The 8,117-nt window shown below is 50.0% G+C and overlaps 2 protein-coding genes across 2 annotated transcripts; both read left to right on the forward strand.

Annotated features, from left to right (window-relative positions):
• Positions 1-488: 488 nt before the first annotated feature.
• LOC144108182 (uncharacterized) lies at positions 489-1,321 on the forward strand. Its single transcript, XM_077641460.1, has 2 exons — positions 489-730; positions 1,196-1,321. Exons 1-2 carry the CDS (start codon positions 548-550, stop codon positions 1,319-1,321), a joined length of 309 nt encoding a protein of 102 aa, XP_077497586.1. The 5' UTR covers positions 489-547.
• Positions 1,322-1,326: 5 nt separating this feature from the next.
• Positions 1,327-5,560, forward strand: LOC144108183 (endothelin-converting enzyme 1-like). Its single transcript, XM_077641461.1, has 2 exons — positions 1,327-1,530; positions 3,629-5,560. Exons 1-2 carry the CDS (start codon positions 1,327-1,329, stop codon positions 5,558-5,560), a joined length of 2,136 nt encoding a protein of 711 aa, XP_077497587.1.
• Positions 5,561-8,117: the final 2,557 nt, after the last annotated feature.

Genomic DNA, 8,117 nt, shown 5'->3' on the forward strand with positions numbered 1-8,117 from the left:
AAGAAGGGCCATTGGAAAGAACAACCGCGGAGGACACAGGCAAACCCAGTTGATGAAATGGAATTTGCGAAAGACGCTTCCTCAAATGAGAGAAGCGGCGGCAGAACCGCAAGAAGTGGTCTATTGTCTCAGGTTCGGCACAAAAAGGGCACAATAGGGAAGCCGCCAGGCCAGATCTGTGAAGGTAGAAATTTAGAAAGGGAACCCGGCAACGCAAACACGTGAAAGAGACTTCGTCTGCGCGAGCGCCAGTCTTTGCTACTCCAAGGATGCAGAAGATATGGTTATGTGCCATCAGTTTAGAGGCGACAACAACTTCGTTGCTGATTCTTTGCTGGTTGACGGTTCGAAAGCGCCCCCCCCCCCCTTACCCCATCGCTATCGCCATCGTCTGACCGGCGAGCACGGTCGCTGTGCGCGCCGGGCACGAGACGAGAAGAAGATTGAATGCCTCTCGGTATCCGTTCCGCCGCGTTGCCCTTCTTCGAAAACGCCGTAGCAATCAGTCAGTGAGCTGGAATGCCGCCTGACAAGCCGGGAAGTCGCGATGAAGCTCGGAGGCCTGGATCCTCCTCAGCAGAGCGCCGCCGCCAAAGACGCGGTCCCGGCGGTCGAGACCAAGGCGGCACCCGTTTGTCGGACATACCTGGAAGCCCCTCGCGGAGCCCTGCGGGCAGCGACAGTGCACCCAGGCGCATACAACCAGCATTCCATCAAAGACGTATGCACGGTAGGCCGTTCCAGCTGTCAGATGACTCCATTCGGTGCCATTTTCGTTCTGCTTCAGATTGAGATTCAGAATAAATTTTAATGTTTGAACCGGACCCCTACCTACCCTCTCCGGCACGGCACGCAGGCCTCTGGGAGAGGAGTAGGGAGTTTAGTCACTACAAGACTAGCACTTAAGTTTATGTGATGCTGCAGCTGCCAGTTGGGTTCCTTTTGCTCCCTAGAGTCTGGTTTTCTACACCTTTTGTTCTCGCTGTGATTCGCGTCCTGAATTTCTCAAAGTACCTACTTTACTGAGCTTTTAGCCACATGTGGATGTGGTTGTGCCTTTTTTAAAGGACATACCTTAGAGATGTTGATGTGTCATGGCCAAGCATGCAGTAGAACCTTTGGGCTCGACAACCCCCGCCGCCCCACCCCTTATAACCAGACCTCCACAACCGCCGTGTCGTGCTCTCATCGGCAGGTGCCAAAGGCCACCGCCTCCGACCATCTGGCAAGGCGGACCCTGCTGGAGGTACCTGTCCAGAGAGTGTCGGTCCAGCCAGTCCCTCAGCTGCGGCGTTGCCGGTGGGACGTGGCCATGGTGTGAACGGGATGACCTCCGCTGACACTGCTGCCGTCGGCTCCTGCCTGTCATCGCCAGCATCGTCCGTGTCCTACGGTGTTTACTCGGGAGCGCTCAGCATTGATTCGCCGCTGTCCAGCAGCCCGGGGAATGTCGAACAGCCGCCCTTCGTGCAGCCGCCCGGCTTCCGCGGCAATCCGCCCCCTGGCGAAGATAGGACGAAATCGCCTCCGGTACGCGCCATTGGAACCTGGCACACGCGCCTAGCGTAACAGAAAAGCTGCAGTTTTTGACTGCATGCTCAGAAGGAAGCTTACGCGTATAGGTCGATGACGTTGAAGGAACGAAGTCACGCATCCTGAGAGGGGGAACTAGCACTGTAGAGTGTTCTTAAGGCCGCATGTATTGGCTCTTGAGCAAGTAGTTGACTCATTATTTGCAGATCAGAACAGCATGGGCTAAAAGAAATCAACGAGTAATATAGGTAGGCTTACAAAATGGTAAAAAGTGTGCGGTTCAGTACTGCTTTCAGCGCATGTCTGTGTCATGACTTATGGACTTATGATGTTCCTTTCGAGTGGCTTTGTCTCATTGAGCTCTGCTGCTTTTGTGAGCTCGGAATTAGTCAATGTATAGTAACACCAAAAAGTAACTGCCATCAGCCGAAAGGACAGGATGCTGCTGTATCAGCAAAGAGTGTTTTTATTTAGAAAATCCTTTGCGAGCAGTGATCAGGCCCTGATGGTGACACAGTGCTGTGGCAAATAGAAACACAACATCTGTTTAATGAGCTTTTTTAGGCATGGGCCGTCCTTTTTGATATCCTAGCACACGCTACAAGATTATGATTGGTTTAGACCCAGCTTGGCACTGGGCGAGAAGAAAGCACATGCTCTATTGATGAGGCCAACATGAGGAAGAAAGTAACGCATCCAGGATTTCTTCACAATCAACAAGAATGCGAAGGTAAAAGTCGTCGTAGCCAAGCTCACGAAGAGCCTCAAACTGCAGGCAACATAGAAGGCTTATGTATCATCATCCAGTCACGATAACGAGGTTCGCGGCTAACTGTCAAAATTTAATCCTGATTAAAAAAAAAGTGCCTGTGTTGTTTCTTTCGCGTGGTTTCCTTGGTGCTTGCAAATCCGCCGTGACACGCAATTCACATGTTACCTGAAATCTGTGCGGCGAAAAAGCAATTCGCTTTTGTTCCGACAGGATTTTCCGTCTAGTGATTAGACAGTTACTATAATTTTGATTCGGCAGTGGTTCGATTCGTGTCGTGCGAAGAAAGAAACTCTAAATAACGTCACTCATTTAGGTTCTATGACGTGTTATAAAAAGCAGCGTGTACGAACACTGCAAGAGGTGAAGTAATGTCCTAGTCTCGATATCTCTAGTATACGTATAGAAAACGATTCATTCGGCACACAGTTAATACATTTTGTAGGTCTGTTCATCTCGGAGTGTTAGGCTACAGCGGATTTGTGAAGGACCAATTACGGTCGTCAAATGTTTCGCTTTCAAATCCCTAACCTTCTTAATTCCTACAGCGAACCCTCTCCATTTTCTTGATAAAGGTTTGCTGTCTATCTTAAAACCTGGCATCGGACTTGATTTGTTGAGTACCTCCTTAGATCTGTTGTATGTTTCTGCTATGAAAAGGCATGTTTATGTAGTGTTGTATTGTGTATCATTCTTGTCATTTCAATGCTCCTGATTTTGTTCTTCAAAGCAAATTCTTGGCTCAGATTTGTATATGTAAGCTTGATCACTTTTTTTGTTGTTATATGTACTCTGTTGTTGCCGCTGTTTCCTGTAGGAAGAAGGTGCGCTGCTTTGTCAAGCCAATCTAAGGATTTTTGGGCGCACCTCCTAACATTATGTAATGTTGAAATAAAAGTATTTTGTATTTTTGTCGTTTGTGGCGTTTAACTTCCCAAAGCGACTCAGGCTTGAGGGACGTCGTATTGGCAGGCTCCGGAAATTTCCACCACCTGGGGTTCTTTAACGCGCACTGAGATCACACAGTACACGGGCCTCCAGAATTTCGCCATCGAAATTCGCCTCCATTGAAATTCATCCGCCGCGGCCGAGATCGAACCCGCGTCTTTCGGGTCAGCAGCCGAGATTTTGTATTTTTGTACTCGTACAGCTGTGGGAAAGAAGGCGCCTGCCCTTGCGCCCAAAGACACCCCAAAAGTGCACACTTTGTCAGTATCGATGATTCATCACTAGAAAAGCGGTTATTTTGGGGGTTTATAGAGATCGTAGGTAAGACCAACTGATTGTGCACATCGTTTTTCTTACGGCAATAATGTTACTTTCCAGGACCCCCAGAAGCTGAAATCGCGGCTCGGGCTTACTCTGGCCGTGCTTGGAGTCACTGTATTGGTGACGCTTGTGGCCTTGGCGATCGCCTCACTTGTATGGCGCTCCCCAGCGCACTGGGGGAACACCTGCAAGACGCATGCCTGCCTCGCCTACTCGACCAGACTTCTCGCCTCCATCAACGAATCGGTGGACCCGTGCCAGAGCTTCACGCACTTCGTCTGCGACGGCTGGCGCCAGAAGAACCGACATACCGTTTGGAACGACCAGTGCATTTCTCTGTTGGACAAGGTGACCGCGTCGCTGAAGAGTGCAGACGTGCCTGCATCGGGGCAAGACATGGAGCAGCGGGCCGCCATCATGTACAGGAGCTGCGTCGATGTGCTCGAAGGGGAGAGAGACGAGCTGCCAGCCGTCAAGAACGCGCTGGTTGAGGCAGGCATCGTGTGGCCGAAGCCTTCCAAGGGCGCAGACGTTCTGTACCCGCTCCTCTGCAGCTCTTTGAAGCTGGGCTGGGACGTGCTCCTTGACTTCGACGTCGCGCCCGATGGCAGCGGGATCAACCTAGTTTCTGGCAAGTTCCTTTACTTCGTGGTCAAGAGGTATAGGGACTTCGCGACCGGCACGGATGAGGCGTACTTTGAGTTTCTGAAGGAACGCTTTCACCCCGAAGGCGAGGATACGGTGACGTTCCAGGACATAGACGCGTCGGTCGAAACAGCCCTGAGCTACCTCTCTAAAGCTCGTTACGAAGCAGCTGACGAGAATAACGCTGACGTTCTTCTAAACTTGACTCAGCTTGGCCTCACGGAAGTTAACTGGACAGCGACGCTTTTAAAACTTGACATCAGGATGAACAGTAGTCTCACGCTGACGACCACATCGCCCCGTTATCTAGAGCGAGTGTTGTATCTCTGGTGGCGGTACGGCACGGACTCATTCCATACATTGATCTCTTGGTGCACCGTTCAAGTGGCGGCCCTTTTCGCGAATAAAGACTTAATTTTCAACTTTTACAACCGTGACTACCAAACGACGCAGGCCCATTACAGGATTTTCTGCGTCACGAGAGCAATGTTAATCTCCGGGCACACGCTGTTCGACAAATACTATGCTGAAGCCCTTCAAGGCGAAGCACTTAATCTCGCAAAAAGTGTGGCTCAGTCCGTGCGAACCGCTTTTTTCCGGCGTCTTTCCAACTGGACGTACTTTGACGAAGGCATCAACGTGGTCAGCAACTGGAGCTCTTCGGAAATCGTCTTCCGTAACATCGAGCACACCGGAGAAGAAATCCTGGCTGCAGACCATGTGCCAGACTTGAATAATTCTTTCGTGCGGAACTGGCAACAGTCGGTGCACGTCAGAAAGGACGCAGAATTAGGACATATGTTAGACCTTATGCAAGATTTGGAGGTGTCCATCGTGTCCTACGACAAGCGAGACTTCGAGCTGATGCCTTACGCTCTATCCTTCCCTCTATTTGATCCGCAGCTCCCTTCGTCTTTAAACTACGGCGGCTTAGGAGCTGAGGTCGCCTTATCACTGGCGACCTTGTTCCTTTCGGCGTACTACGCAACCAATTCTTCGTTTGTTGAGCCCCTGATGGACTGTTTGAAAGCAGGCACGTCCGGCAGCGCCCGTGAACTAGGGTATTACGCCAAAGAAGTAATTGGCTATGGCGCTCTTGTGGATGCCTACAATGCCCAAGAGAGAGCTTTGGACAGCAGCAGCCTATTCGGTTTGGAGAAGTACAGCGGACTGCAGCTGTTTTTCATCGCGCTGTGTTACGTCAATTGCTATGGCGGCTCTGAAAATACAAACCACGAGTCGATCTGCACTCCCGCGCTGCAGCACATGCCACAGTTCGCCAAGGCTTTTAACTGCACTCCCGGGGACCCGATGAATCCTTCTAAGCAGTGCAGACTGTTTTGAGATTTGTGTTCGTGATTCGAGTTTTCTGTTTGTGTGCTCGTGACTTCTCCGTTACCACGTTTTGTTCATTAGTGATGTGGCTATAAATGCCCTTCACTGAGCCTGTTTTTATAGAACTATAGAAATCTCGATCGTAGAAAGTGTCGTCGTCTTCGCGTATACGTCGGGAGCCATTAGCTTGCGCGCACTGGTATACAATTTTGAGTAAGAGCACTAATGTGTGTTAGTTTGTCCCGATAGCCTTTAAATGCCATTTTGACCTTGCGAGGATCTAAAAATAGAAATTTTGTCGGGTGTTGTGTTCCGCTTTTTCCGCGAGCGAATAAAGTGTATGGCGGTTTATGAGCCAGTCGCGCTCGACTTGTGCGTACTTGTCGCTTAATCTGATTCCGAAATATCGTTTTGTGTGGGAATTGTTGGAGCTAACTATGAAAGAGCTTAAGGAAACAGAGCAGGAGCCTATCGGCAGAATCAGCAGTGCAACAAGAATGCAATTGAAAGAGCTAATGACATTCGTCGTTGCGGAACGAAGCAGAGTTGAATAACTCAACATTAAAACTGCACTCTTCCGTGCTACTAAGATGACGCAAGAAAAAAAATGCTGAAAGAACCGACAAAAGCGAGCTCTTGTCCTTTCCAGTGCCGAAATTTTCTTCGCCGGGGAGATTCGCACAAAACGGGTCCTCGGTCTCGAAAAATCTCGCGGAACGGTAACCTCGTGACACATATAAATGACAAATGCTTTTCTTGAGCACTATCAGGCGATGGTGGCGTTTCGGGATATGAAGTTGGACACCTTTAGCGAATGTTATGTCATTGCGGAAGCGAGGTTTCCGGAATTTCCGGAAACGAAGTTGAACGCGCCATTTACAATCTAAACCCAGGAAAGTTTCCCCGGCCTCACTGTTTGTGCACGCGGCCTTGTTTCCGCGATGTTAGCTGCAGTTTTTATTGCTTTCTACGATCTAAACGTACTGCCTTCTTCTTTTGCGTTTGTACACACTTCTGGGAACTGATGAAACTCTTAAGTTTTAGCAGCCCGGCTACAGACAATCGCGGCCAGGTAGCAGGGAATCTGGAAAGAGCGTTTCATTGGTTTCGCATGTTGCCTTACTGCAATCTATACAAGTATACATTGTATACAAAGATGCATCGCCTTTTTGCCGCGTTTGTGGGAATCAAGACACTAAAGGACAACAGGCAATTTTGATGGCTTTTTTTCAGCGCAATTACTCACGCTCTGTGAAGAGGAGGGAATGAAGATGAAGCTCAAAGCAGCTGCCACGCGGGATTTTGCACATGCCAGATGACCTCCAGGTTCAGCATGGGAGCAGTAGAGTTTTCCGCTCTAAAAACAATTGGCATCCTGGGTAAAGGCAGATTGATACTGGCGAGTGGCAGACATCGTGCGGCCGATTTATGTTCATTAGTGTGAATCCCCCTTAACTTTGGAAACGGGTGTCTTTTGCATTACTAATGAGGGTGTGGAGGAGGTGCGTTCGGTGGGGAGGGGGTTAGCTGGGGTATGCGTGCCGCTCTGTCACTTAGGGCACGGAGCGAGAGAGGTGCAGCAGCGAAACACGTGTCGTCACGAATGTCGGTATTTTGTTCTGACCAATCAGTTATTGGCATTCTGGACAATTAGCGTGGCGTATTTTCATGACGCCATGACGCCATGACCTCAGGTGTTGCAACGCCAACGACCCCGAAATAAACGGGAAACTGAAATTTAACAACTCCCTCTGTAAAAATAGAAAAAAAAAGCCGTCCGCACTTTTCGCCTATGAGCGTCCACTCGTTGCCACAGCCGTCAACAAATCGAGAACATGCGCATGCTCGCCTGGTCTTGCATGCAGTCCTCGATGCTTTAAGATGCGTAGGGTGCCACCGCAGGGTGGCGCTCTCTCACCATCATAGCGTCCACACGGGCAGCTATCGTTTGAGCTTTCCTCCATAGTGACGTGTCCGCTTTTTTGCTGTGCTACGACCTTCATGTTCACCTTCGTCGCCGCAGCTGTTCGCTTGGCAGACGCGTCCGCAACTGCGCTGGCTGCTGCTCGGCCGCTCCTCTTCGCCAGTTGTGGCATGTGATGTGTCACGTGATTCGCTCTTGCGCTTGGCAGCCATGTCCGCCGCAGCGCCGACCGCCGCTCTGCAGAGCGCTCGCTCTTGCACTTGTGGCACGTGATGCACCACGCGATTTGCTCTCGCTGAAACAGTTCGCTCTCGTTGAAGTCTTCATACAATAGAGGTGAACCAAAGCTAAACCGTGTCTAACCACAAACCATGCTTAACAGAGCTTGGCTCAGCTGGGTTGAACCACAGCCACTTTTTATTTTTTTTCTTACGAAAGGAAATGGCGCTGAAAAGGAAGGAAATATTTTGCTGGGTGTTTTTCGTGCCTTAAAACACCAATATCTCTGTACAAAGCGGCTGTACAGCTTCTCTGTACACCCTCTGTACAGAGTCAGACCCGAAACTATTACACCATTTCACGGTCCTCAAACACACCACCACTACCACCAGTCCTCACCACTTCCCAGTCCATTGCGCCTTC

The sequence above is a fragment of the Amblyomma americanum genome, chromosome 10 (genome assembly GCF_052857255.1).
Source record: "Amblyomma americanum isolate KBUSLIRL-KWMA chromosome 10, ASM5285725v1, whole genome shotgun sequence".
NCBI classification, from domain to species: Eukaryota; Metazoa; Arthropoda; class Arachnida; order Ixodida; family Ixodidae; genus Amblyomma; species Amblyomma americanum.

Coding starts and splice junctions, on each gene's coding strand:
- LOC144108183 (XM_077641461.1), top strand. CDS start 1,327: ATGACCTCCGCTGACACTGCTGCCGTCGGCTCCTGCCTGTCATCGCCA. Junction 1,531..3,628: donor ATAGGACGAAATCGCCTCCG/GTACGCGCCATT, acceptor GTTACTTTCCAG/GACCCCCAGAAGCTGAAATC.
- LOC144108182 (XM_077641460.1), top strand. CDS start 548: ATGAAGCTCGGAGGCCTGGATCCTCCTCAGCAGAGCGCCGCCGCCAAA. Junction 731..1,195: donor CCATCAAAGACGTATGCACG/GTAGGCCGTTCC, acceptor TCTCATCGGCAG/GTGCCAAAGGCCACCGCCTC.